The sequence below is a fragment of the Atheta coriaria genome, unplaced genomic scaffold (assembly GCF_025399875.1).
Source record: "Atheta coriaria isolate IRGN ID8LTWV9N9 unplaced genomic scaffold, Caltech_Dcor_3.1 hic_scaffold_1_pilon, whole genome shotgun sequence".
Classification (NCBI taxonomy): domain Eukaryota; kingdom Metazoa; phylum Arthropoda; class Insecta; order Coleoptera; family Staphylinidae; genus Dalotia; species Dalotia coriaria.
In genome coordinates, this window is record NW_027045443.1 from 121,544 (window position 1) to 148,093 (window position 26,550).

The following is a 26,550-nucleotide window of genomic DNA, read 5'->3' on the forward strand; positions in this document are numbered from 1 at the left end:
AATTACGATGTATGTTATTCACTAACACTAGATATTTCTTAAAATATTGTCGATGTTTTTGTAACACCCTGTAGAATAATTTCCCGGGATGTCACGAGAAAAGTGGTAGTGATATGTGTTCCTACTTGAACGTGAATTTTCGTTTTAAATATTATACTTTTCAGTTTGTAACACTCTGTATAATATTTTCCTGATATTCTGTGAAAATTTGGTAACATTTATTAGTATTATTGTGTTTTCTTATTTGAACTTGATGTACATGTAGATCCTTGTATATACCATGCTGGTAACAAGCTTTGTTTAAAAATGTCGGCAAGTTCTCTAAGTGTTATGTATTCTAATTTTAAGTTACGTATATAAATATTCTAATAAAGAAATATTAAGAAACATTGTAACTTATAGTTACCTAGAAAACACCTAGAAAATAAGCCCTTGCTCATTTCGCACACACCGCGTTCGCGGGTTATAGCAAAAAAACTACAATTCCTAGCGCAACGAGTACAAGTGCGTATACACACAACTATCAATATAACTCGCGTTACGAAATTTTTTGGCTATTAATTTTAATACTGGGAGATACGGAATTAAATTCTGCATCAGGGAACATAATTTCGAATTTACTGTGACACCGCGTTCGCGGGTTATAGCAAAAAAACTACAATTCCTAGCGCAACGAGTACAAGTGCGTATACACACAACTATCAATATAACTCGCGTTACGAAATTTTTTGGCAATTAATTTTAATACTGGGAGATACGGAATTAAATTCTGCACCAGGGAACGTAATTTCGAATTTACTGTGACACCGCGTTCGCGGGTTATAGCAAAAAAAACTAGAGACGTAGAACTAAACTCAAATTTAGATACGCATAATAATGATAAGAATGACAATATTTACCAGGTATTTGTCCATGTTCATCGGCTGATGACAAATATGTAATACTGTTTCGCACAATCAATTAATATTTCAATTAATGGCGTTCACAAGATATCGCCGGCCGTCGCTTGGTGGTAACGGACTCACAAACAAACACTGAATAAACTAAATACGCAAACTTTAGAAACACAAAGTCAACACACGCGATATGTAACTAGTAGAAGACCAAACACGTTTTTTAATCAAATATATTGCGATTTGCCGAACTTGTATGAAAGAATAACACAAGCCGAAAGTGTGGAATGTGTGCTCGTTGTTATCGCACCGATGCAACAAAACAAAATGCACTCGTTGGAATATTTCACGATAAACCTGAACCGTCGCGTCATCTGAGAACTCTATACGGTACCTCAAGCAGGTACAAAGTGTTTCAAACGGTGTGGCGCGCATGTGAGTCAGTGCAAAATTGTCTATGAGGCAGTGAGTGGTCACGCACTTAGATGGAGTGTCCGTGTGACACACGTACACGACAGTATTCATGCACCACCCAGTCAAAATGAGTAGCATTTTATACACAAATTCAATAAGTCAAACCTAGGTGAAGCGTGATGTTCAAATTTGAATTTCGACCCGAAAATGATATACGATAAAAAAAAGTTTAAATGAAACAATGTAGTATTATGTGCAGAAGTAATTTTATTTTATTCATTATTCATCATCACCCATATCATTCATTCAATGTCAAATTCATATATCTCATTATCATTTTGCATTTTTCGCGTTTTTGTTTGTTCTCGTTTGCGCTTTGTTGCAGGTTTGCATCGCTTGCGTGCTCGCAATTTGTTTTTAAGTTTTTTTTTTGTTTGTTTTCCTCTCAACATAATTATCATCATCATATATGTATATAATTATGTATCATGTATGTTTAAGGCTTGGTCTTATAGAGTATATATATTTGTATTTATTTATATATAATAGTAACACCTGATGTTCTTGTTAATTCATGTTTTTTTTGTTCACGTCTAGTTTGTTCTCCCATCTTCAATCGTTTCGTAATCCGGTCGTAATCAAAAATTTGATGCGCATGTTGCTTGGGCAACCGAATGAGCATTGCACTTGTTATCGTGTACAGTTTGTAAGTTTCTTGGTGGCTTTTGCTTGTTATTCGTGTGTTTTGCATGATGATATTTAAACTCCTATATTCAGTCCAAAAAGTAAGTTAATTACAAGTATCTTGTTCAATAAGTAATCAGATAATAACCATTTACAAATACAAAGTAAGATTTTTTTTTGTGATTTTAGCAATTTCATCGCTCTCCTTCAATCGGTATCTTTATCAATACTTTTATTTATATGTCTTAATAACAAACGTCATCATTTATTTATATATTAATATATTTATAGTCGTTATCGTAATAATAATCATAATAATCAATTTTCCGCTCATCGCTTTCGGTAAATGTCGACACAAATCTCAAAATGATGTGATGTACATTATTCTTAATCAATACAACGTTGCATCAGGTAGCATCGCATCTCGAACGTTCTCAAAACAAGAACTAAACATACGCGTCCCTCATTTGTTACTCTGCGCTGTATTACAAGAAATATTTATAACAATGATCAGAACAACAGAAACAAATTTCAATCATTTGCTTTTTTTTTAAAGTTTTGTTACGTTTGCATTATTACGTTATTTTACATGTTTGTTTCGATTGCAATAAATTTACAATATTTATTTTATGAATTCTTACATGATTACGGTTAAAAATTCAAAGTTTTACAAGTGTGTGAATCGGGGCGAGCGAGCGAGAGCCGGCCGGACAGATTGCACGCCCTTAGGGCCCAGCTTCCTGCTGTAATCAGAAGAAAGCAAGGCCCTAAGGTCCTGGAACACCGGCCTGAATGGGTGGTGGGTTAAGGGGGAGGGCGTGTGGTGGCGCGCGTGTACGGGCGGCAGGAGGAGCAGGTGACGACATTTCGGGTAATTCCATGGTTTACACTTTAACACTTTTTTTTTTTGGTTTCGTTACGCTTAATTTGTGTGTGTGTTCGTGTGAGTACATCGAGTCATAGATCCGTCGGGTCCTCCCTGCGTATGGCTGCGTATTAGCTTACCGGTCGGTAAATTGATAAGTAATTAATGAAAAGTTTCGATTGCACGTTGAACATCAATTCTCTGCGACTTCGCGATCGCTATTGCTGCGTGTGATGGTGGTGATGGTAGTGTGGTGGTGATTCGCCTCGATTTCGCCCAGAAGTTCGGATCGGCTAGCATTACACATTGCTACCCTACGGTACTCTTCCGTGTCCGTGTTGGATTCCTCCGCCATAATGACTCGTAATAATTTTAATAATAATTAACGTTTAATTAATTAAGTATTTGTTTGTAATTAATTAAGTAATTAATATATATGTATGTATAATAATTAAGTACAGATATCGTCTTTTTATCACATTGTTTTATATAACAGCTGTCCATTTTTGTTGTGTTGTGGCATCGTGCTGCGAAGGGCCGCCGCCAATCGCGCTCGTGATCGTTTAATAACATTTAGTAGTTAGCTCACATTAACCATGTTTACAAATCGTACACGCACACAATTGTTTATCCTCATTATCATCTTGGTTTACTTGTTATTAAATTAAGTAATTAATAATTATTATGTATATAAATGCTTACCCATTATCATTTAGTAATTAGTACGTCGATTAAGTGAATAATTGCAAAAATTCCGCCAATGGTTTCGCTCCCGGGGCCGCGTCCGCGCGCCGGAGCGCAGGCGGGCGTGGGCGTGGGCGGGCGCGGCGGCGACGGCCAACAACCGCGTGGCCGTGTGTCATACCACGGGCTCCTCGCGCATGAAGTTGATGTTCTGCGACGCACAGAAGTCGGGCGTCAGCGGCAGGCAGTTGAAGTACGAGCACAGCTTGCAGTCGTAGACGGGGAACACGTAGAAGAGCAGCACGAGGCAGGTGAAGAGGAAGAGCGCCGACAGCAGGCACACCCACACCAGCAGGATCTTCTTGTGGCGGTCGTAGCTGCCGAACGCCACGAACGGCATCAGGGCGTACGACAGCAGGAAGCCGAAGACGAAGCCGAAGAGGTGTGCGTAGTTGTCCACCCATGGCAGCAAGCCGAGCGCAAAGAGCGCCAGCGTGATGGTGAGCAGCTTGCAGAGTGCCTGATTGGGATGACGCAGCATGGGCCACGCATTCAACACCTCCACGATGAGGCACGCCAGCAGACCGAACTGGGAACCAGATGGGCCCACGTCGGCGCGGTACGGTACGAAGATGGCGCTGGCCAGATTTCCGGCCACGCCACTGCCGATGTAGATGATGCCGATCCGCAGGCTGCCGGTGAGCTTCTCCAGGTCACGCATCAAGAAGTACTGGATGAAGAACGTGATCACCAACTGCAAGACCCCGGCGTGTAGAAAGAGCGACGTCCACAGGCGGTAGAACTGGTCGGGTATCTCGAAGAAGTAGAACGGGATCATTCCACACACGTCGTTTAAGCAGGAGACCTACAAACACAACCATATGTCACCATGTTGGCCCACCTTTGGGTGTTGGGTCTAAGGGGTCCTTACTTGAGAACACAAATTGGCTTCTTCGTGAAACTTTCCCTCGACGAAATCGCAGTACTCGCGGGTCGTGATGCGACATTGACCATGGATGCCGATACAGCAGGGGTGTCCGATCACTTCACAGACCATGTGCTCAGCGAGGCGGTCGCGGGTACCCGGTCCGCGCTTCTGAATGGACGATTGTGTGTTGGTCTTTCTACAAATGGGCCACTTGGTGATGTCGTCCGGCCATTCGTACGGATGAACACTTGCTGGCGCATCGCAAAATCTGCACAAAGGTAACATTTCAGAGGGTATTACCATCAAATAATAATGGTAATACATACTTTGGGTCCAAGCCGCACACGGAACCAGAGATCCGACCACCCGGGCCTGATTCGCCTGCTGACCACTTCTTCCACGTTGAGATGGTTTTCTATAATCAGAGGGATAATATGGGTACCAGGTGGTTGCAAGGTGTTACAAAATAAGAAAAGACAGTAGGTATACATACCGATGGCCTCAATCCACGTATCTTTATCAATAGCAGCAATGTACATTAGAGCAATGAGTGTTAGTTCATGAGAGGTTCAAGGATCGGAAAATCTGGGTCTTGAGGTACTTACCGAACAATCCGCCTGTGAAGATTGCACACAACCCGAATCGTCGTTCCGTATGCAACATGCCGTCTCCCGCTCCTTCGCCCGCGTCTTCTCAATCTGCTGCATGATTTTGTTATCCACCCTCATACACGGTGAAAACTTAGCTCCCAGATGGATGAGGTCAGCTGCACGCGGACCAAACCAGAAATTGGCTGGTTCACGAAAATCCACCTGCTGTAGAGAGAGGGATGTCACCAGCACCTGCCCGGAGCGCGCCTGCATGTCCAACCCGAACGGACCAATTCCATAGCAGATGATTGAAATGACCATCACGAGGATCTGCACGGTGGTCACCCAGTAGGTGAACATCGGCCGGTAGTCCTCCATATCGTCAAGTTGAGCTCGCACTTTCGAGTCGGCGGCAATCGTCTTCCGCATCGACCTGCCAAACATCTTACCCACCCAACCCATGCCGTACTGCCGGCGATCGGAGTTGTCCAACGCACGGTCCAGCACGGCGAGGCTGATCCGCGACCCGCCGACACTGGGGCGCGCCTGCTCGGCACGCGAGATATGATGCGGATCGCGCCGCCACCCAACGTGGCTGCTGCGGAATGGTGGGTGTCGCAATGGCACCTCCTCACTAGAACCTCGGTCGATAGCGTCGGGACTACTAGCAGGTGTTGCGCCGCTATGCGGTCGACCAAAGAAAATACTCTCTTCGGGAGGTAGGCGCGCTGGTGGGACATCAGGCGGGTAACTTCGTGAGGTCTGCGTGGGGCGATCACGTTGCTGGTGCCGCGTCAGGGTCTGTCAATCACAATTACAAATAAAACCATTACAAATCAAAAAAAGAGAGCAAAACCCACCGTTACAACATAGGACAACCCATCCCAAGTCATCCGGGCAACCGAATCCTTCGCGCGGACATCCTCATCCAATCTCATGGGCATACCACCAACACCTCCAACATTTGCATCAGTCACATCGCTGGGACCCGGCAGCACATCAGGACGTACATCCATCGGTGCCTGTGCCATCGAGCTGGGTGCATTTCGATGCATATCAGCCGCCGCTGACCGGTACCTCTTCCTCAAGCGTTCTGGTAACTCGCTCTCATCTTTCAACGCGCTGTAGGTACGTGTGGCCATCCTCTTACGCCTTTCCAACCATCGTCGCTCCTGCACACTGGTATTATCCTCGCAAACACCAAAAAAGGTCGCTGTCTCGCGTTTGATGTAGTTCTTGATGACCTCCTTGCGGGAATGGTTCCGCATAAGTCGGGGACGCTCACGCGTAATACGCTCACTCTGCGAATAGTTGATAGGGCGGCTGGGAGGCGCCCGTTCGGCGGGTGATTGTTGCGGTGGGTCATGCGAAGCAGAAGGCAGCGAAACCGCCCGGTGGCCCGGAGATGGTTTCGGGGAGGCGGCGCGCTGCATGCTGCCCACCATCGCAGCGGACGCCTCATCAAGCTGACCCTGGAGATGTTCGCTGGAGTTGTGCGTTGTACCAGCCGGCGAGGGTGTCTGGAGTTTCTGCTGAGCACCTCCTGCATGTTGCGTTGAAGTGGACTGTGAGGTCTGGCTGCTGGATTGTGATGTGGGTGCTCTCCTACAAGAATAGAATGGAATACCATCAAATATACTCCAGTTATTGTAACCGGTTGTGGATGCAGGGTGTGGGCGTTTTCAGAATTATGTTATTGACTTCAACATTGCGTTAGTTGGTTAGTTGGCGCGCGGCGTGGGGGCGGGCGACGACGGCGGGCGGCACGCGATCACCCGCCCGGACGCAACAAGGAAACTAATAACTTTAACCTTGCGACCAGCCGCTGCGGTCTCAAGCGCTTATTTCTTTTTGCCCCAACGCGATGTAAGTCAGCAGGTTAAATTTCCACAGCAAATATATTATGAAATATGAATTAACTGCGGTGCGGGACTAGCGTTGGCGCAAAATTGTTTTATCAAGGAACACATAGACAGCGTGTTAATGATAATGATTTAACAGGATGGAATGTGCACAGCACGAAGGGCAACGCACAAAGTATTAAGTAAGAAGCGCAAAGTGTAAGAAGAAACCGTCTAGACAACTCCACGCGCGCTAATTACTTTTAATTAACGCGGAATAAAGCGCGAGAAAGCTTCTAGCAGCGCTGTGTTCCCTTTAATCATAAAATAAAGACATTATTTGCTCTAATTTGCCTCAAACAAACGATGAAATTTAAAAGTTGGCTGAAAAACTTGGGTCGTTGACATATTTGCTAGTTTTTCGTCGGAATTTTTCCCCAAAGCGAAACTCGTGCACACGGTTAATTAAAATTATGACCTATACAGAATTCATGCGGGCGCAAGTAGAGCCATGTAGTGGGGGCGGCGGGCAGTACGCGCGCGCAACGCTCCTCGCGTTCCACTTCTGCCACTCGCCGCCCACCGCCCCCGCGGGCACGATCAATAATGTAATGACCCACAACTGTGCCTGAAAACTCCTGCAGTCCGCCGGCGTGCGGGGGCGGCGGCGTGGTTGCCGCTTCCCGAAGCGGCAGATTCGCGATTCACGATTTGCGATCCACAGCTTCCTACCCCACACCGGCGTCATCAGACATGAATGTTGGGTTTGACCCCAAACATGTACTTTGCTTTTAGCATTAAAATAATTCTGGCTGGTCTAATTGGGCAACAATTTAATTGCGCAGATTTCCGCGCGATAGCTAATCATATTTTAACAATTTCCAGCGCAGGCAGGTTGATTTTTTTATGGTGCGAGTGGCAGGAAACACGCAAACATATTCATTCGCCGCGGCTGAAATGTTTTCAAACGAATTTCTTGTGCGCGCACAACTTTTGAAAGTATATTAAGCGCGAACGCAGTTAATTGTGCGGAATTAATTCGGAGCAGCGCGCCGCGGAAAATTGCGCCTCGCACACACACAAAGAACGCCGCCGGAGCGAACGCAAAACGCATGTCGCTCGCGTGGCGCATGATTTACGGCCGCCGCCGCCGCCAGTTACCGAAATTTCCATGCGGCGCGCTCAGTCAATCCGGGCGCTAAGTTTCGAATTGTTTTATGATGAATGAAAACGTCCCGAGCCGACTAATTTCGCTTTTCTAGTTTCCAGACGCTAACTGTTTACTAACACTGTTTCATTTTTACACAGATAACTCATTTATCTTGAGTGTTACGAAATTAATCAACAACGAGTATTTGCGAAACATTTCTGGTAGAAAAAAAAAACTAATCACTCAAGTGCAAGTGACCGCGAATGACTCACGCCCACATCAACCGACTTAAGCATGGAACGCATCTGCTTCAACACAACTTAAGTCTATACTGAGGTTATGCTACACTGTGTACATACTCAACGAGTATTTGTTTACGTTTAATAGTTTCAAGAATGCGGTTATCTAAGCAACGCAAGAATTCACTAGTCACTTACAAATCTTGTAGCTCCATTTTGACAAGATGTCATTGATGTTTTCTCTTCTATACGTGATAATTGAAGATAAGTCAATTATCGCGTGATTGTCAATTGTTCTCTGGATTGTCATCTGTATTTTCACGCTTCATCTTCACAACTAACTTAATTTGAACACTCTGGAAGCGACGAATATGAAATTTCGTTCATTTCGAATACGTGACAACGCGCGTCAACAAATAAAAGCATACTAAGCCCATACAGAGATAATTTTCGACTAACCAAGTCGCGTCCCGAGCGTCGCAGTGAATTCAGCGCATGTGTTGCGTCAGTGGGGAGAGCCGGTAAGTCAGATGCGCATTGCGCAGTAGTAAACTGACTCACGTTCAGTTTATCTACTATATTTGCTTGGTATACCTGTTCACCTTCGTGTAAACTTCCATATAATGGAAAAAATATAGAAACTATAACTAGTTGATCGAAAAGATTGAATCGAAGGAGTTGGTTATGTATTTTTTAGTGAAATTGCGTGTATCTTATCGATTTCAGGAGAAAAATACCCCCAAGGCAACAATAAAGACCACATTACGAGTTTTCTACGGAATTTCCAATTCCGATTTTAATTATTCATCGGTAAATTATTTTTGCGGTTTCCTTTTACTCGACGTTCATGCGCTGGATGCTGCGCGTGCCCTGGATATACGCGCATGTTGTTTTTTAATTAAATGCCCTGCATTATCCCCGCCGGCATCGAAAAACTAAGCGGGCGACGCGAGCGAAAAACCGGTGCGTGCATTCCGTCGCGCGGGAGTCGCCACACCTACGCATTAATCAATAAACTAAACACGGCATAGTTTAGCACGCGCCGCGTAAGGATGGATTTTTGATGAGTTTTTTCTCTTACCAAATAGCAACGGTGAGGGATCCTTGCGTTGGCTGACCGGTGGCTTTCCGTCCGCAGCAGGGATCACTACAGACGGACCCATCGCCGGAACCAATGCTACCACGTGGGGGCGGCGTGGCGCTCACCAGTCGACCGCCTGATGCGCCCATGTACTCCACGCTGGGCGATGCACACAGCCCATGGCGACACTGGGCGCTGCCACCGTTGGCCTTTGCACGCAGTGTACCCACGCTGATGCCGGAGCACTGCACGTCCTTGTTGCACTGAATGCCCTTCTCCTGGTGTAGCTGCGCCCCAACCGGGAGATAACTTTGGCACTGAATATCCTGCATACTGCCATCCTTGCCGTGGCTGGTGACTGAGCTGCTTGAGGACGAGCCTGGTGATGATTTCGTCAGCTGGTACCCGTCCTGGTACCCGCAACACTTCATGCGACTAGGCGTGCCTACGTAGCGCATAGAACGCTGGGAAGAATGCGTGCCTGTCCCTGTTTGGTATTGCGGGTACGGCACTGGGAGGCGGTAATGGAATGCAAGATCACGCCGCATATAGGGGTCCTGTGCGGGGTACTTCTGAGGTGTACCAGCTCCAGGGTAAAATTGATGGTAGGCTCCGGCTCCCCCACCAGCTCCCACACCATATTCACCAACTGGTTGTTGTGGGGGTAGTTGTGGGACATAGCGCTCAACAGGCATATGCGCGTTTGGTGGTACGTAGCGTGGTTCCGCATACCTCCCACCGCCGGATTCACAGTTGGGTGTTAGGCGGTCGGCGGCGTAGTATCCCCGATGCTGGCCATAATACCGGTCGGGATTGGGCGACGTCGACGAGTAGCGGTGGCTGGCGTCTTGGTGTTGGTGGCCGGCGTGCTGGTGTCCGAGCTGGTGACCGTGCTGCTGGTGGTGGTACTTGGCGGCCTTCTCGTAGCGGTCCAGCGTCTTGGCGTAGCTGTCGGTGGGCGATGGCGAGAGCGGCGGCGGCGGGATGAAGCGTGGTTGCTCCGGTTGCTGCGGCGTCGGGGAGGGGAACGGTTGTGAAGGGTAGCACGCCTCCGGGCTTGGGGGCGTGTGCGTTGGCGAGAGTGGCGGCGGCGGGATGAAGCGGTCGCCGGCTGGCGCGGGCGACGGCGGTTCCATGTAAGGTACTTGAGTAGTTGCGAATTTGAGGTCGCCTTGTTGCTGCGGTGCGGAGCCGCCACCTCCGCTGGCGAAACGCTCGGGGCACGGGATGGGCGGGAAGCGATCAGCGAAAGACATGTACGGCTCCATAGTGGCGCGGCTCTGGTGGTGCCCGCCGCCACCGCCAACGCCACTTCCGCTCTGATAACGTCCAGCGGGAACCGAACGTTCCTTGTTGTACTTGTAGATCTCGGGCGGGAGGGTCTTGGACCCGTGATGGTGGTAGGCTTCCTCACGTCGGCGCTCGCTGCGGTCGCGTTCCCTTTCACGGTCCCGATCACGGTCACGCTCGCGTTCGGTGGGGGTAAAGCGGTCGGAGCAGACATTTTGCGCGGATGAATGTCGCTCATGGCGGTCGTATTTATCAGGCGTGTAACGGTCGGAGGTGCTACTACCGCATCGCTCCTTGCGTTCGTCGGTGGCGAGACCAAGGTACCGTTCCGTCGGCGTGCCGGTCCTCGCATAGCGTTCACGAGCATCGCGCTCCAACTGCGCCGCGGTACCGCTATAGTAACGGTCGAGCGAACCCATGCCACTGCTCGTGCTGACACTAGCCGCCCCCAGGTGCGCGCTACCCTGGTAACGCTCGCGTTCTCGCTCCGCGTACCTCTGACAACCGCGTTCGTAATAATGTAGCCTTTCCGAAGAGATGGCCGCTTGCTGCACGCCACCCAGCGGATAGCGTTCGGAGGCGCCATGGTACCGCTCACCAGATGGTAGCCGGTCGGAATGCGATCGCTCGGCGGCGAAGCGCGACAACTCCGCCGACAATAGCGTCTTCTCGCCCGCACCCGACCCACCCGAGGAGGGCGCGGTGGACGCATAGCGCGTATCGTTGCCACCGCCAGCAGCAGGACAGCCAGCAGGACACGTCGCAGCTTGCTGTTGTTGTTGCTGCTGCTGTTGTTGCTGTTGTTGCAGAGTGATTTGTTGTCTCCTTCCATAGTCGTCGTCCGTAGGCATCCTGGTGGCCCCGGGCCCGCTGTCAAGACATCTGCAAGAACAATCCTGTAATTAGTAACCGCCCCTCTCCGTCTGTCAGGACAACAACAGGAACCCTAATGCGATGCTGCGCGTACCAAATTGGCCAAACCCTCGTGTCTATACGACGGATCGATTTTTAATGCCGCGGTGAAATTCCCTCAACTATCATTATCGTCATCATCTTCATCAAAGATTTATCTCGGCGTGGTGCAGGAATCGGCTTCAGGTTCAGTCAGTCACGCAAGTGTAGCAGACAGTTGAGCGCGCGCTGGTTATTTGGGTTATGTGGGTATCGCCGGCGGGGCGCGCGGTGGAGGCGGCACGCAGATGTGAGACGGAACAGCGCGCGAGACCGCCACAGAAGGTGAAGCAAACGCCGCGCGAATGTAGGATAAGAAAATCGATTTTCACCATTTTGAACCCCTTATTTCAGTGTATACAGTATGTGATAAACATTGTAACTACCACTGTATTTGCCTATGTCACACAGTGCCGTTCTAAATTTCTAATGAAATTTTTTTTTTGTTTTGTGATTTTTAACACAGTGTGAGACATTTGAGTCATCTTATAAGTCGCGTTTTGCGTTTGGGTTTTCCTCGCGCCACATTCGCTAAGGTCGCCGGTTCGGTGTTAGAGTCGCACACCCGGTGGGGGCAGCGGGCCGCGGGGCGAGCACGCTCTGCTTGCCCCTCTGCCGCCTCCACCGCCGCCGCACCAACGCCGCGCGGCGAACGCTCGCTCCGTTGTTGTCGGCAGCAGGCGCCGTATCTGCCGGACTAATCAATAGTCTGGGATGTTCATGTTTTCCACTCTGCAATTCAACTTTCCCCAAAAACGCGCCGAAATATAACGCGTGCGGATCCGCGTCATTTCCTAATTTAATGTCGCGTGCGAACGTTTAGAACTTTCCCAGCAACTCAAAAAAAAAATAATAATAAACGCGCGCGTCAAATGAAATCGATGCGATCGTTTTTCAACCCGCCAAACTGGGTAAACTGCGGCATTTTTCTACATCGCGCTTGAAAATATTTAATTGCTCACTTTTTCCGAGCAATTATTTCCAACTTTGCCGCAATTTCCGCCGACCGTGCGCATCCGCGTCATCCGCTCGTATTTATTTATTTTTTATATGCACTCTGCGAGGGACCAATGAGGCTGTGCCAATTTGTGTGTGCATCGCACATGACATCGCGTTCAACATCGCATCGGGATTGCGCGCCGGAGACGGGCTCACCTGTGCCGGTCGCCGTGGTGATCCGTGATGGCGGCGCCAGGTTAGAAGGGGGGACGGCCCCCCGCAACCCCGCCTAAAGCATCCCAGCAGAGCGTCCACCTGCGACAGAGGAAGAACAAGCGAGACGCTCGTCAGAATTAATTGGGTGGGCGCAGGGCTCATGCATCGATAACCCTCAAAGGTAAACAAGAAATACCGCAAGTTTCAAATAAAAAAAAAAATTTTAAAGAAAATCTATAAAATCGGCGACGTAAACAAAACGCCAAATGAAACTTGAGTTCTCAAGCAGCGGAGAAATAAAGCAGGATCAGAAAAGAGCGGCAATTTAATAGAAACGTCAGCGAGGCGAACACAAATAATAAATTCAACTCAACAAATTGGAAAACATCGCTGTTGCGCTTTTATTATTTTCATATAAATTGCTCGCGGAATTTCGGGTAATGAAAATGATTGCTATTTTCCACGAATCGAAATATTTTATCACGAGCGTGAATCACGTGAATTGCACAATAGTAAAATTTTCGATTTCGTGGAAAACGGCTGTTGACTGTTAAATTCACATGCAGCATTGACGTGCTGATTGAATTTCCTCGGATTGCGATTGGCACTCACCTGTTTTGTTCACGTTCCGAACAGCCGATTGTTTGCAACACAATTTATTTAGGCGTCGATTCCACGACAAGCAATTTTATTAACTATTTTCATACAGTAATCCTCTGTGTGCGGCTGGTGTGCGATGTGGGAACGCACCTGCGTTTATCCCTGGTCACAAGTTCCTGAAAAACCACTTCGTTTACATATCCAAATTGGTGCTGGTATCGCGCGCCGAAATAGGTTTGCCCAAAAATGTTGAATGTGCGTTTTGCGTCACTGCCCCGCTGCCCACCGGCTGCCACCCTCGTTGCTTGTTGTGTTTTGCAAAACGGAAAATGGAAGTTTTGTGCACAGACCAGAAATGTGGCTGTCAAATATTTAATGGAGTAGCAGAAGGTCTAAAAATAGCCGCCGATATGTACTGTTCCTGCAACCAGGTGGAAAGCAAACAATACAATCCAATTTTGTTGTTTACATGCATTACCGTCCAAGTTTCCAAACAAAAAATAGAAAGTATCCAACTAGACGAATTACTGAAACATGCATGATATGAAAATACATCCAATTTGCAAACGAAACGCAAGAAATAATCCAATTTCAAAAATTAACTTTTACCAAACAATTTGGAATGTTTCAAGTTAATTTTTGCAACTGTGTTAAATAATAAACTTCGTGCATGAGGGTTTTTCAAAAATTGTTGTCCGGTCAAAACAGCTTTCACTCTTTTCCTAGTTTGAAACTAAATTTAGAAACGTCCAAGTTTCTGGACTGCGGATGATGCGCGTAAATAATTAATATTGAGCATTCGGTAGCAACTTTTAGCTCTATCCTCAACGAATGTTGTATACAACCTGATCTTTTTTTAGCTCTATGTGAAAAGTCTAAAGTTTGATCAAAACAAAGTTGACCGGTTGAAAAAAGTCGAAATTTAATGTAAATGCGGAAAGTTTTCTGTTAGTTTAGACTTTTATCCTCTATCCTGGTGAGTTAATGTTTATTGTGGGTGGACTGCAACTAGGAATTGAATTTTATACCCTCACTGTTGTTGTATGCCTATCCAAGGGTTGTTTTTCATTCCGAACAACACACCTAGCCACATAAACTCACTGAACATCTGCACTGTAACACAAACTCTAGTTTTCCCATCGGATGACCCATTTTTTGCAAAACCTTTTTTCATTGGGCGATTGGTACAATGGCTTCAGTCCTTTTGGGAAAACACTGTCTGAGATATTCTTTCCAGTCTGCGCACAAATCTCCACTGGATTCTAATGGGTTGAGATGATGATTATTGTGTTTCGTAAAGTTGGCACAAACGCTCCACTGTACGTATACGACGCGGACCAAAATGGCGTCCCACCTACCCGCTGGAGAACACCCTCCTAGCGGCCGGCGGTGTTTCCGCACAGGTTTCGCAGTTGATTTTGAGCGGGTGGGCATCCGTGGTGCAGTTGAGGGGCACTAATGTATCGAAAGTGGGTTGCAAAACACGCACTCAACTAGGTCGGGCGCGCGGCGGCGGACGACGGCCATACTTGCGTCGATGAATTTGGCGGCCCGTTGCGAGGCCACTCGGGTTGAGCGTTGGAGGCGGCGGTGGTCGTAAAGATTCCGGGCGATTGCGGGAGTTTCGCGGCGGCAGTTGACGCTGGCAAACGCGGATGCACACACGATTAGGGCGCGTTGTGGCGGTTGACGGGACGCCAGGCCGGATCGCGTACCCGACGACGGCGTGCGAACGTCTATCGGCGGCGCGCTGCTGGCGCGATACGAGCCGGACGTAAGTCGCGCCCCGCCGAGGGAGACGGCCTGCTGACGAGAGTGAGAGGCATGCCGCCGCCGATGTGCGGCGTACACCCTTGTCCCCAAGCTTTACGAACCATCCGTGTCAGATCCATATTCAGAATTCTAAGTCCAAACGAAGAAAATGATCAAAACAACACAGAAATTTACACAGAATGCCAACCACTTCTAAAATACCCCCACCAATATTTATATAAATTGATAAATTCAACATATAGCTTCTCCAAAGACAAAATTCAAGATAAAATTTAGCATGGGGTTGTTTTCATTCCTAAAACTTGTGCCAAGTCGCATTCACCTAGATTTTCTCTGTGTCAGTAACGCCCGGTCGGTGGTCGGAGCCCGTACGTCCGTGCTCGAGTCCACCGAACAGAGGGGCGCACGCGTTATGCTCGGCGGCGGCGGCAGCGCGCTCTGCGGGCTCCGGCCGCAACCGCGCCGCCAACGAAGGAGCGCAACACAATGGGTCGCGCGTCGATATCGTGAATTCGGTGACGCGCGCGCGCCCCCGGCCGTGGCCGATGCTCGCCGACCGTAACACGGAGGCTGGAGACGATCTGTGGGGCGGCGTGGTTGCCTCCTGGTGTGACCTGCGCAAACGCACTAGCGCATAAACAAATCTTTGAATATTCAATAAATGCAATGGTTTGAATTATATCGCTTGCAAATTTGGGTCAAATTCTGTGATTTTGCTTGCTATGCAATTCCAATTGTCGCTGACATTCCAGCTACGTTCGCAATTTTAAAAAGTAAAAAAATGCATTGTGGACAGAATAAACGTTATTCGCCGTTTGTGATCAAGCCGTTGGCAAATTAGTTTATTGATGACGATGATGTCGATAAGTTGCTTTTAATTCTGAGAGTTTCTAAGTCTTAAATCATGGATTCTAAGTCTCGACTTTTTGTATTTACGTTAATAGTACTCCTAAATTTGGTCCCCAATAAGTGCAATGCCAGATCTCTGGAGAAAAACCCAGAAGGTACTAACAACTGCATAAAAGTTAAACTAAATTTGTTTGCGAAAGGTTAATGACCTCAAAACCAGGTAACATTCTTAAAATTTCAGAACGCGAATGCAATTTGCTTCTAAAACGCCTCAAACGAGATGCAGACAACAATTTTATCGAAGACGACGATGCGTTCATTGAGAATCTGATCAAGTCCACTCTGACAAAGGAAAAACAAAAGTGTATCGACAAATACCACCTCCTGGAAATGCCCAGACGAGTTACCGAATCCGATGATGCTGATGAAGCTCGGGAGCTTCGGAGAGAAGTTGCAAAACTTAAAGACCTCGTTAATGTCATCAAAGATCAAAGGTACATTTTAAATTCCCTTGATGTTCCTGCTCAGAAACATGTGGACACAGATGTGGTCCATTCAAAAACCAGTGAGCATCAACAATATGATACTTTACGAGATGAAATGAGGAAGCTTCAGAATCAGATTGAGAATGCTCAACCCAAAGCGGAGATTTCAAAATTTAAAGATACGCATAAAGCAGAAGTGCAGGATAAATTGGATAAGCAACAATTGGAGATAACCAATTTGAAGAACTTGTTACAAGGTGTCCTTGTAGAGATGAAAGCTGTTAGGAAGCAAAGCACTACCACCACTACTACAGAATCTCCAAAAGCTTCACAGGATATCACTCAGATGATTCAGGAGCTTTCTTTGTTGGAGAAAAAATTGTCAAATATGCAACATCAACCTGCTACCTCTGGTGGTAATACTGAAGTGGTAGCAATGCGACCACCTTCCGGACAACCTCCATTCGCAATCAACCAGAATGGATCTCTATTAAGTCAAACACAAGGAAGATCTGCTTCAGCTTCCGAAAGAGCTTCTGAAGATGAACTAGACGCATTACTGAGCGTACTCACTCCTGAAAAATCCACCTCTTCTGTTGAAAGTCTTCTTAAATCACTCGACTCTGATTCTGATGATGAGATACAACGTCGTATTCAAACCCTGGAAAAGCAGATGAAACGCAGAAAGAAGCAGCAGTTGGAAGACCAACTCAAGAACCTGGAGAGACAACTGACACATTCATCAAGCCAGTCCATTCAGAGTAAATCGGATGATAGTGATCTAGGGGATAATGCACAATTGAAACGTCTACTGGTAAAGATGATCAAGAAGAAGAATCAGCAAACTGAGAGTAAAAGTTTGGATGATGATGAGGTCCTAGACGAATTAAAGGCCCTACAGAAAAGTATCAAGAGTTTAAGCACAGATGACGATGACCTGTTTGATGACCTGGAAGAGAAGAATGGAAGTTTAGATGTCACCATTGAAAAACTGATCAATGCTGGTGGTTCCGGAGGTGGAATTCCTCACAGAAGAAGGAAATTATCCCAGGCGCAGATAAAGGCACTTCGAAGGCGTATCATGGCAATGAAACAGGGTAATTCAGGAGGGGGTAGTGATTATTCTGATGTAGGTGATTTAGGAGGAGGTACAGACTCAGAACATAGTTTATATGGATCTGGACATGGCCAGGGACATGGTTATGGACATGGAGAAGACTTTGGTCCTCATTGGCATGTCACACCTATAGGACCAGGAGGTACCTATGCAGCTGGTCAAGCAGATAGTGGGTTCTATGGTGCCGGTGGGCCTTCAGGTTATGCTCACGAAGGTTTTGGGCAATACGGACATGGATCAAGTGCTGGGCAAGGTGGTCCATCATACGGACCAAACAAATACGGTCCTATGTTCGGAAACGCAGACCACTTCTATGGAAATCAAGACATGTACAGCAACATTCCCACAAATCAATTCGGGACCCCTGTTTATCCTGGTTATGCAGGTTATCATGGTGGATATCCTGTGTATTCTGGTTATCAAGGAGGTGCTTCCTACGCGTCTCCTGCAAATATAGCTAATTCGGGATCATATGGTTCTTCGAAATATTTTGGTAGTGCTACCGCCTCTGCATCAGGTGCTGGTTCTTATCAGGGCGCTGGTGTGGCCAACTATAAATCGTTTTTTCCCGCGGCGCAAGAGTCTCCTGGTAGCTCTTATCACCCGCAACAAAATTCTGGAACGCCAGGCGCGGCTCAATCTTATCAAAATCAACCAACGTCTAACAACCTGGGCCCTGCCTCAGTAACAGACCTAAAGAATCAAATTTACGAACTGCAAGGTGTTATCAATACCTTTAACAAACCAGAATACGTACAGAAACCTGAAGATAAAGCAATTGTGTACAATCTGAACAAGCAGATTAGCGAACTGAAAGGTGTCGTAAACACTTTACAGGATACACCTTACAGTGGTGGTCCAGGGTCTGCCCAATCTGAAACAGCTTACGTTGCCCCACATTCTGATGTCTACGCACCAGCTGCTGCAGGGCCTGGTCCAGGTCAAAGCTATTCCGCACCAGCGGAACAAGAAACTCAACCGCATTCTGTTCCTCTTCAACCCCAACCACAACCACCTGCAGTTTATGCAGCTCCAGCTCAACCCCAAGCGGAAACACAACCTCAAGGAGAATACCAACATCCCCCAGCAGCAAGGAGTTACCAAAATTACCGAAAACGTCGTGGTATAGATGTCCACTCTGCCATCCATCGCAACGAAGAGGTTATCAACACTCTGGGCGCACTCCTCGGGAATATCCTCGGTGTTTACGATGAGAACAACATGGTTGAAGCAGAACCACCACCAGTTTACCCTAAACCAGAAGTTCCCCGAGTGTTTGACGACATCAATGCGAAGATTGCAGACGTAAGAAAACAGTTAGGTACGCAATAATGCGCGTTGCTCTCTTGATAACAAACCTTGCTCTTTTAGATCACCGGATGTACCAACAACGACAGCGTCTGAATCAACCACTGCTTCCACAACTACTCAGACCAGCTCCACAACTCAGGAGTAATGAATACGACAGTTACAATAATTACGACAGTTACGACGACGGCTACGGCAAGAACAAAGAAACAAAACTATTCAAAGTGAAGAAAGATGATAAGAAGTCCGATGTATTCGATAAGGTATTCGAAAAGATTATTGATAAAGTACTAGACAAATTGAAGAAAGCATTTCCAAAAATCATCGAAATTATTTTCGGTAAATTTGAATTCACTAATGATTATTATGGCGACAGTGATGGTTACGGGGACAATTATGGCGCACAAAGTTATAAATACGGTGAGGAGCATGGCTTGGCTGATACATTCCATGGAATGGGTCTGTTTGGAATCCTACCAATGATAATCATGAAGTTTCTATCAAAATTCCTCTATATAGTTCAATACCTACAGAAATATAAATTCTTCAAAACATTTCTCATACCTGCGCTTGTCCTCCTGCTAGCAGCAGGCGGAATTATCTTCTTGGTGTGGTGGTTACAGCCCAATGAAGAAACCGAGTATAAACAGATTTCATACGGGGAAACTTATCCCTCTTACCGGTCAAGTCAACCAGTAGCAACGTACCAACAACAATCTTCAATAAAACACACACCGCAATTACCAACACGACGCGTTTCAGACAGTTTTGATAGAAGACTAAATCAAGGTAATGGATTGAGAAGTGTTCCAAACAACCGGGACGGTTTTGATAGAAGGATAAACCGGTTCCAAAGATAATAAAACTGTATTTCAACTATAAACAAACACCTTTGACGCCTAGTAAATTATTAATCTCATGTATAGTGTGATGCTTTGCTCTATTCTATAGGAATGTTCTAATAAATAAATAAATCAACCTAATTTGCCCGAATTAAATCTGATATAACCATCGCCACTTCCCGACTGTGTTTTAAAACATACGCATGTTCAAATTCTTTGCTTGCAAGTTGGACCTGTACACCAGGGATGTCCCTGCGAATGTCCTCGTAGTATTTAATCGGTGTCCAACCATCTGTTTGCCCATAATAACCAACAATCTTATCCTGATGAGCTTTGATCAACGCATCGTTACGCTGTCTCACACTGGCCATCTCATCATCTGCAAGAAACATGACCTTTCGCGCGACGCTAGGAGAACTTAATGTTAGCATAGGCTGTAGAAAAGCGCGATCAAACCCGCCTAGATACAGTATTACAACTCCAACTAAATTACGAATTATTTGCGGCAATAGGGAGAATAAATATGACAGGATAAGTAAAATAGTTTGAATTCGTTGCACGAAACGAACATAAAAGCGTCCGTTGGGCGAGTCTGCCATTCTTTCAATAGTTGGAAAGAGTAAATATGCTTTGTGAATTCTAGGATCATCCAGCATATTTGTACACATGTATGCACCAATGGAATGACCCAAGATGTGAACTCTTGCATCCGAGGGCACATATTGTTTTACAAATGCAATCTAAAACAAATACAATGCAATTGAACACAAAAAAAAAACACTAATCTACTATATATATCACTTACTTTATGAGCAATTTGTCCTTTTAAGTTGTACAAGTCCGAATTACCTTCCAACCGAGGCATCTTCATGATTCTCTCCGATTGTGGATCTTCATGACCTGCATGACTAAGAGCCCAGACATTGTACCCTGTCTCCTGGTGAATAGTCTGCAGAAACTGCTCATAGTACCCAGTGATACCTGGATTCCCAGCAATCATGAGCACTATATCCTTACAATCATCTTCGCTGAATGATTCTTCTATCCATTTTCCCCAGCAGGCAACCCGCGTAGGAACTTGATTTATCTTTACAAACGCAGCACGCATGTTTGCGGAATGTCTACAGAATCACAACTGACTCACTGGAACAGTAGTTACATAAATAAATAGATAATTATAATCATTTAGAGACAAAGTATACAAAATACCTAGTCATGTAGCTGAATATAACCTTCAAAGTAAATTACAAAGTCGATATTCTCACAAACAAGTAGGAAACAGGTAGACACAAAAAAACCATACACTTTATTGTGTAGTGTGTAGTGTATAAGATTGTATTCGTGAAACTGATTCAATGATATTCTACGATCATAGAACTAATTAGATATAAACCTTCATTCAATTGTAATAAAAAAAAAGATGAGAGACCAGATAAATTAAAAGAAAAGCTAAGAACTTTCACGAGTACATGATTTATGCATAATACGTAACGGCGCCAACACACAGTGCCGTTTCAGATATTAATAACCCTTGACAATTTCTGCACGCGATTAAGTAGTAAGTCACCCTGTTTGACAACGCCATGAAACTGTGCGATCTTCAGCACGGGTCGGTTTGTCTCAACGATGCCACCGATGCGATCAATCCGGCAATGGAGACGTCCAGACGCGATAAACGTCGACAATTCCCTGTGAAAATAACAATCCAGTTAGAATAATACATCAAATGTTGTATTTGTCAGTGGAATACTTGTCTACGAATGCTTTACTGACGCCGAACGCCTCTGCCATGTATTCCAACGTCAGGGACCGGTAGGATTCAAGCAGCTGCGTGTATGCAAGAATACGCATCTCACGCACATAGTAACGATAATGCGGATGCAGCATGTAATCACGACGGAGAATATCCTCAACCTGTGAGAGTTTGCTGAAGAACTCGCCGTACTGGCACGTGTACAGCGAGAATAAGTAATCCTTAACGAATGGTTCCGAGTGCAGAACTTCGAGGATCTCAGAACCCTTAACCACCTATCACGCATAATAAAATTAATAATTTTTAAGCAGGTTTAAGTGGAGATTTACCTGGTCACGTAGTTTATTCCTAGGCAAACTAATAACTGAAACATATACGGTGTACCGAACGAAAGTCTTGTAATCCATGAGTTCGTAGCTAGTAAACGTGCTGATAGTGTCCAGAAATAGACCAGAAGCGGCTTTGAAGTCACGAATAATCATGCAGTAGACGCCCTGGTAGACTTTCAACCTATTTCTCCTGTCCCAATCACCACCTTCTTCGATCAACCTAGAAAAATTTGTTTTTTTCATGAAATATTAGAATAAAAGCCGGGAAAAGTCGCATACGTTTTTGCTTTCTCAATATTCTTGGTTATAAGTTCATGGTCCATGAAAAAGAAACCAATACGAATCAGATGGAAGATAATATCAAGACGATGTCCAAGCGAAACGGTTTTATCATACGCTTGTCGGAACGTCGTCACCGCATTATCTTTGTCACCAATGCGGCTGTAATGCTCGGCTTTCTTGAGATATGCCTCTCGGACCTCCATCTCACCAAGGTTCTTCTCTGCGTCTTCTATGGTTTCATTGAGGGATTGCACAAGAGCATCATTCTTCGTTTTCATGCGTTTGACGAGCGCGACGTCGAGCTTTAAATTCAGATCCCTGGCAACAAGCTCATACCACGGCGCCATATCTATCCGATAAAGTAATTGTTGTTTAGTATTGTATTATATTATAAGTAATAAACAACTTACCATCCCTTTTGATGGCATCTAAGATGCGTTGTTGGATGGTTTTGTCTTGGGCAAACTCAGGCAGCGTGAGTTGAAACGTGAGCTGCGGCAATTCAAGATTCGGGTTTTTTTCTAACCCTTGATCCTCTAAGTTCTCTAACGGCATCGTGGATGGTGTACTGTAGCTGACGGGAAACAAAACACGAACTGCTGGGTTCGGACGCCGCCAATGTGTGAATACGATGGGAAACGCTGAGCGAAGATGACGAACAATTTGGATCGTCGGCTGTCAAAACGTGCTTGTAACGCACAGAGTATGTCAGGTGATTTGTGCCAGCGCCACTAGATGGCGCAACGTACACCGATTCTTGATTAATATTTATATTTATAACAATAAACAAACTTGTAAATAAAATCACAGTTGAGCGCGCAGAAATTCAACTGTATCAGAGTAAACCCATTGAGGATCATAAGGAATTGTAAGAAATTCCTTGAAAAGCGGTATGAGGAAAGCATTAAAATCAGGAATAAATTTCTAGGAAAATTTTAATCTTTTTCCTTAGAATGAATCTCCTCAAGGATGAAATTTCTGGAATGAAACCCAATCGGAGGTACATGAGGACCCTGTGTCATTTCATCCGTGTAACCATCACACAAGTCTCTCAATCGTTCAAAATCTACACGAAACCACAACATTTACAAGGTAAAATTTTCCAGGAGAGCAAAAACAGAAGATGTGCAGCTACTAAACGGATTTATGAAAGAATTGAGTCTCTGCTTAAGGATTAAACTTTGTAGTGTTAGTTTTTATTTACCAGTTTAATGATTTCAATATAATAAAACAATACTGCTTGAATAATGTCTTACATCAATGAGCATATCATAAAAATCTTCAATATGTATAATTAGTTACTAACTAATACAATATTACATTATGTATATGGTTGTATATTCGATGTCAACATTAAATACATGCTTGACAAATGTATTCGGCAATTGAATACACCTTGCATCTGGCTTTGTCATTTATTTATTATGTAAACGCTAGCTGTTTATTAAATATGTACTCCAGTCCGCGAATTTCCATTGCCGCTGCTCGTTGTGTTGTGTTGTGTTGTGTGTATGTGTGTGTGGATATTTCTCTATATGTTACGAGTACGTTCAAATGTGGCGCTGAAAGTTTACAGTACTCTCCGGCCGATACAATACAATACAGTACAAATGACGACATTCTGCCCAGAAGTGGTATGACAATCGAATAGGTGATTTTACGTTAATTGATAAACATTGTTCCCACTATTTGCATATATTAGTTATTAATTAGTAGTATATTATTCATATTCATATGTAGTAATAATGTGGATAATCAATTAAGTTTTTTTTTGACAGCTTAGGTAGTACAATTCGTAGCCGCACGTAAGTGATAAGTATGACTTTATCCATACATGTAGTGATTGTTCATTGTTATTACTGCTTCTTTTCACTTCGTATTGAGTTGGTTTTGCGTTGGGGGACATTCATTCAGACGTTTAGGTGGGTTATGAAGTTCGCTCAGTGAAAATTCATCAAGTGGCTAAAGGGGAGTTCTAGTCACGAGGAGGTTAATCAATCGAGTGTTTAACAATGTTTAGCCACGTATTACTTCCACTTTTTTTTAATTCTCCAAGGGTCACCACGTGACTAAAGCCCGTGACTAAAGTACTTCCGTGTTTAAATTACAACTTTTTGCATCTTAAAACCGTGAAAAACTCATCATTTCTTCAATAAGTTATGATGAACGAACTTCATAGAGTAATTAGGATAAATATCGCAATCTCTCGAACAAATGACTATATTTAGCGCGTCGGTTTTCGCGTTTATTTTTACGTTCGTGTTGCGTGTGAGTGCACGTATTCAGCGCGCGGGCTTTACGAATGGGTTTTATGTAGTTGAGCAATTGTTCATCGTTTCAATGTGAGTGAGAGATTTCGGCATCTTCATCATCATCATGGCAAAAAACGCAACCAAGCAGCAAATACACAAACACGCCAACCTTAACAAATTCGTCTACATTTAGCAAGTATTTTACATGTTCTACGTACAATGGTGGAGGCGCGAGCGGCGCGGATTTCGAGGGGTAACATTATTTACACTTGCGACACGTTCGAAATCGGCTAATTGCTAGACTAAGATGAGCTAAGTATGCAGTAGAAGGTGCAGAACTATAGACACGCGTTTCTCTTCAATATATGTTGAGACCGATTAGAAAGGATAATGTCAACGCATGCGCATTATATTTCCGTGTTTAATTTAATTTAATTTACTCGTAATAAATACATGCGTTTAAAAATAGTTTAATCATATATTTAATTAGGCCGTCGAAATCAATCTGTTCACCAATCAATCGAGCAAGTTAACTGAGCGGTTTTAAGACGTCGTTTCGCGTTTTAGGAACGTCGTCCTCCGATAATATTTAGAATATTCCTTTATTAGTTTATATGTTATACGTTCATTTAGTTGGTTTTTGTTTAATACTTGTATTATTCATTTCTTTAGTTTACAGGGTACATTTCAGTCTTGTTCTTTACAAATTTCCTCAAAGAGCGACGCCGTGAGCGCCGTGCACAAAGTGAAAGCAAGTCTACGCAAGTTTTTCGTCAAGATACTACAGGGTAGTAAAGGTAAAACGTTCGAAAGTTTGTTTCATCATCGTCGCATCGCTACATTCCGTGTATTTGGTGGTTATGAATCTGTATAGAAGTACATAGTGTCAAGACGGAGGAGAGGAAAGAGGCACAGCAAATGTTAAACGCGTCCAAAAGAGGCCGGCGCCGCGACGCCGGCGGCCGGTAAAAGACAGAAGGCATAAAAGGTTAATTGATATGAGTCGCCATTTCGCGCGCACGGGCATATATACAGGGTGTTTGTGTGTGCAGAGTTATACCAACGACTCACAACGCCTCGCTACATGTAATTGACTGCATAGTTGACACATAATATCTTACTTACAAAGGGCCAGCGCAGGGGCGCGGCAGGAAAGAGGTGGGAGTGTCAAAATGAAGCGCGTCCGGGCAGCGGGAAAGCGGGCCGGGCGTCTAGCAGCTTCAAGGAACGTCAAAGTCACGTGCCAGCTCAACGTAGACCAAGTAGTCCTTACCCTTCTCGCCCTTGGGCGATGCTATTTTTGGCGGGGGTGGTGGGGGTGGCGATGTGCCCCTGTCACCACCACCTCCTCCGCCCAGGCTCAGTTTACTGCCGAAGCCGTTAACATAAGCGACGTGTCCAGAGGACTCGTCGAATGAGCTGTGTTTGGGGCACATACTGAGCAAACCCCCACCTAACCCACCTCCAAGACTATGTTTGGGGCAGTCCTCGCTGAGCTGCTTCATGATACCAGGTCGTATCCCATCTTTGTGTTTGGGGCACGGTGAGGCGCTGATGATGTTGATGTCTGGGAGCAGTAGGGTTCCATTTGGCAACGAATTCTGTTTGCAGAGCAGCAGGCTCTTCTTGTCATCCGTGATGCTGGCATCCTTATTATCATTGTCGTCAGCGGGCGCGGTTGAGTCCGGCCCGCAGGCGCGCCGTCAGGAGTGACCATCTTTGGAACCGAGTGCGCCTTCCCCTCCGTTGGCTTTACCCTCCTCTGAGATGTCTACCAGGGGCCAATCTGAATCAGGGCTGGAGGGCTCTGATGAAGATGACGTAGACGTGGAGGCGACTATGGCGAGCGAAGGTAGAGAGGGCGGCGCGTTTAGTAACGCGTTGCGGGCCTGCCGTCAGGCAACCGTTGCGACGTGTTCTGGCTCCGGGGACCAGCAGTTGTCGCTCAACCAGCAGCCGATGACCACGGTAACCAGGCCAATCAGCAGCGCTAGCATTATGTACACTTCGGCATTACCTAAACATGTTTCAAGGCATGAATTAATAATGGGCGCATTGAGGGAACTCCAAAGCGCAAGAAAATTGCTGACAGAATAAAACTGAGAGGAGGAGACGCAAGGAGGAAGGAACACATGTTGCCATTTCCAAATACGAATTTCTGATGTTCAACGAGGAGTTGGACATTTGTCAACATT

At 45.5% G+C, this 26,550-nt stretch overlaps 5 protein-coding genes across 11 annotated transcripts in view; 1 reads left to right on the forward strand and 4 right to left on the reverse strand.

The window, feature by feature from the left end:
- Positions 1-1,556: 1,556 nt before the first annotated feature.
- rho-5 (rhomboid-5) lies at positions 1,557-15,109 on the reverse strand. 2 transcript variants are annotated; one of them, XM_065299802.1, is made up of 10 exons: positions 14,895-15,109; positions 13,378-13,541; positions 12,766-12,864; positions 9,370-11,541; positions 5,919-6,663; positions 5,074-5,859; positions 4,962-4,982; positions 4,795-4,883; positions 4,472-4,736; positions 1,557-4,405 (listed from the first exon to the last, which is right to left on the reverse strand). In XM_065299802.1, the coding sequence occupies exons 4-10, from the start codon at positions 11,508-11,510 to the stop codon at positions 3,716-3,718; spliced, it is 4,737 nt and encodes a 1,578-aa protein (XP_065155874.1). In that variant the 5' UTR covers positions 11,511-11,541; positions 12,766-12,864; positions 13,378-13,541; positions 14,895-15,109; the 3' UTR covers positions 1,557-3,715. The 2 variants fall into 2 exon arrangements, with proteins under 2 accessions (XP_065155874.1, XP_065155884.1); XM_065299812.1 differs by lacking the exon at positions 4,962-4,982.
- Positions 15,110-15,996: 887 nt separating this feature from the next.
- Positions 15,997-19,880, forward strand: LOC135789684 (uncharacterized). 6 transcript variants are annotated; one of them, XR_010547640.1, is made up of 4 exons: positions 15,997-16,142; positions 16,208-18,905; positions 18,961-19,160; positions 19,274-19,398. XR_010547640.1 is itself a non-coding variant. In XM_065299656.1 (4 exons), the coding sequence occupies exons 1-4, from the start codon at positions 16,043-16,045 to the stop codon at positions 19,274-19,276; spliced, it is 3,006 nt and encodes a 1,001-aa protein (XP_065155728.1). In that variant the 5' UTR covers positions 15,997-16,042; the 3' UTR covers positions 19,277-19,398. The 6 variants fall into 6 exon arrangements, 5 of the variants coding, with proteins under 5 accessions (XP_065155728.1, XP_065155712.1, XP_065155720.1 ...); XM_065299656.1 differs by having other exon boundaries at positions 16,208-18,910; XM_065299640.1 differs by having other exon boundaries at positions 16,208-18,910; positions 18,961-19,880.
- Positions 19,746-21,049, reverse strand: sturkopf (lipid droplet associated hydrolase sturkopf). The gene is made up of 3 exons (XM_065299700.1): positions 20,949-21,049; positions 20,545-20,882; positions 19,746-20,479 (listed from the first exon to the last, which is right to left on the reverse strand). Exons 2-3 carry the CDS (start codon positions 20,845-20,847, stop codon positions 19,877-19,879), a joined length of 906 nt encoding a protein of 301 aa, XP_065155772.1. The 5' UTR covers positions 20,848-20,882; positions 20,949-21,049; the 3' UTR covers positions 19,746-19,876.
- An 11-nt stretch (positions 21,050-21,060) lies between these two features.
- Rpn7 (regulatory particle non-ATPase 7) lies at positions 21,061-22,777 on the reverse strand. Its single transcript, XM_065299688.1, has 5 exons — positions 22,514-22,777; positions 22,101-22,452; positions 21,822-22,041; positions 21,490-21,767; positions 21,061-21,428 (listed from the first exon to the last, which is right to left on the reverse strand). Exons 1-5 carry the CDS (start codon positions 22,656-22,658, stop codon positions 21,254-21,256), a joined length of 1,170 nt encoding a protein of 389 aa, XP_065155760.1. The 5' UTR covers positions 22,659-22,777; the 3' UTR covers positions 21,061-21,253.
- A 493-nt stretch (positions 22,778-23,270) lies between these two features.
- Positions 23,271-26,550, reverse strand: part of LOC135803208 (uncharacterized) — a 29,693-nt gene continuing 26,413 nt past the window's right edge. Inside the window, exon 5 of the mRNA XM_065316792.1 lies at positions 23,271-26,372. Coding sequence (XP_065172864.1) covers positions 26,251-26,372 — 122 coding nt within the window. The 3' untranslated portion in view covers positions 23,271-26,250. The remainder of the gene's footprint in view (positions 26,373-26,550) is intronic.

Coding starts and splice junctions, on each gene's coding strand:
- rho-5 (XM_065299802.1), bottom strand. CDS start 11,510: ATGCCTACGGACGACGACTATGGAAGGAGACAACAAATCACTCTGCAA. Junction 4,884..4,961: donor TACGTGGATTGAGGCCATCG/GTATGTATACCT, acceptor CTCTGATTATAG/AAAACCATCTCAACGTGGAA. Junction 4,737..4,794: donor GTGTGCGGCTTGGACCCAAA/GTATGTATTACC, acceptor ACCTTTGTGCAG/ATTTTGCGATGCGCCAGCAA.
- LOC135789684 (XM_065299640.1), top strand. CDS start 16,043: ATGGATTCTAAGTCTCGACTTTTTGTATTTACGTTAATAGTACTCCTA. Junction 16,143..16,207: donor TCTGGAGAAAAACCCAGAAG/GTACTAACAACT, acceptor CCTCAAAACCAG/GTAACATTCTTAAAATTTCA. Junction 18,911..18,960: donor AGACGTAAGAAAACAGTTAG/GTACGCAATAAT, acceptor TTGCTCTTTTAG/ATCACCGGATGTACCAACAA.
- sturkopf (XM_065299700.1), bottom strand. CDS start 20,847: ATGCGTGCTGCGTTTGTAAAGATAAATCAAGTTCCTACGCGGGTTGCC. Junction 20,480..20,544: donor AAGGACAAATTGCTCATAAA/GTAAGTGATATA, acceptor TATTTGTTTTAG/ATTGCATTTGTAAAACAATA.
- Rpn7 (XM_065299688.1), bottom strand. CDS start 22,658: ATGCCGTTAGAGAACTTAGAGGATCAAGGGTTAGAAAAAAACCCGAAT. Junction 22,453..22,513: donor AGATGCCATCAAAAGGGATG/GTAAGTTGTTTA, acceptor TTTATCGGATAG/ATATGGCGCCGTGGTATGAG. Junction 22,042..22,100: donor AATATTGAGAAAGCAAAAAC/GTATGCGACTTT, acceptor AAATTTTTCTAG/GTTGATCGAAGAAGGTGGTG.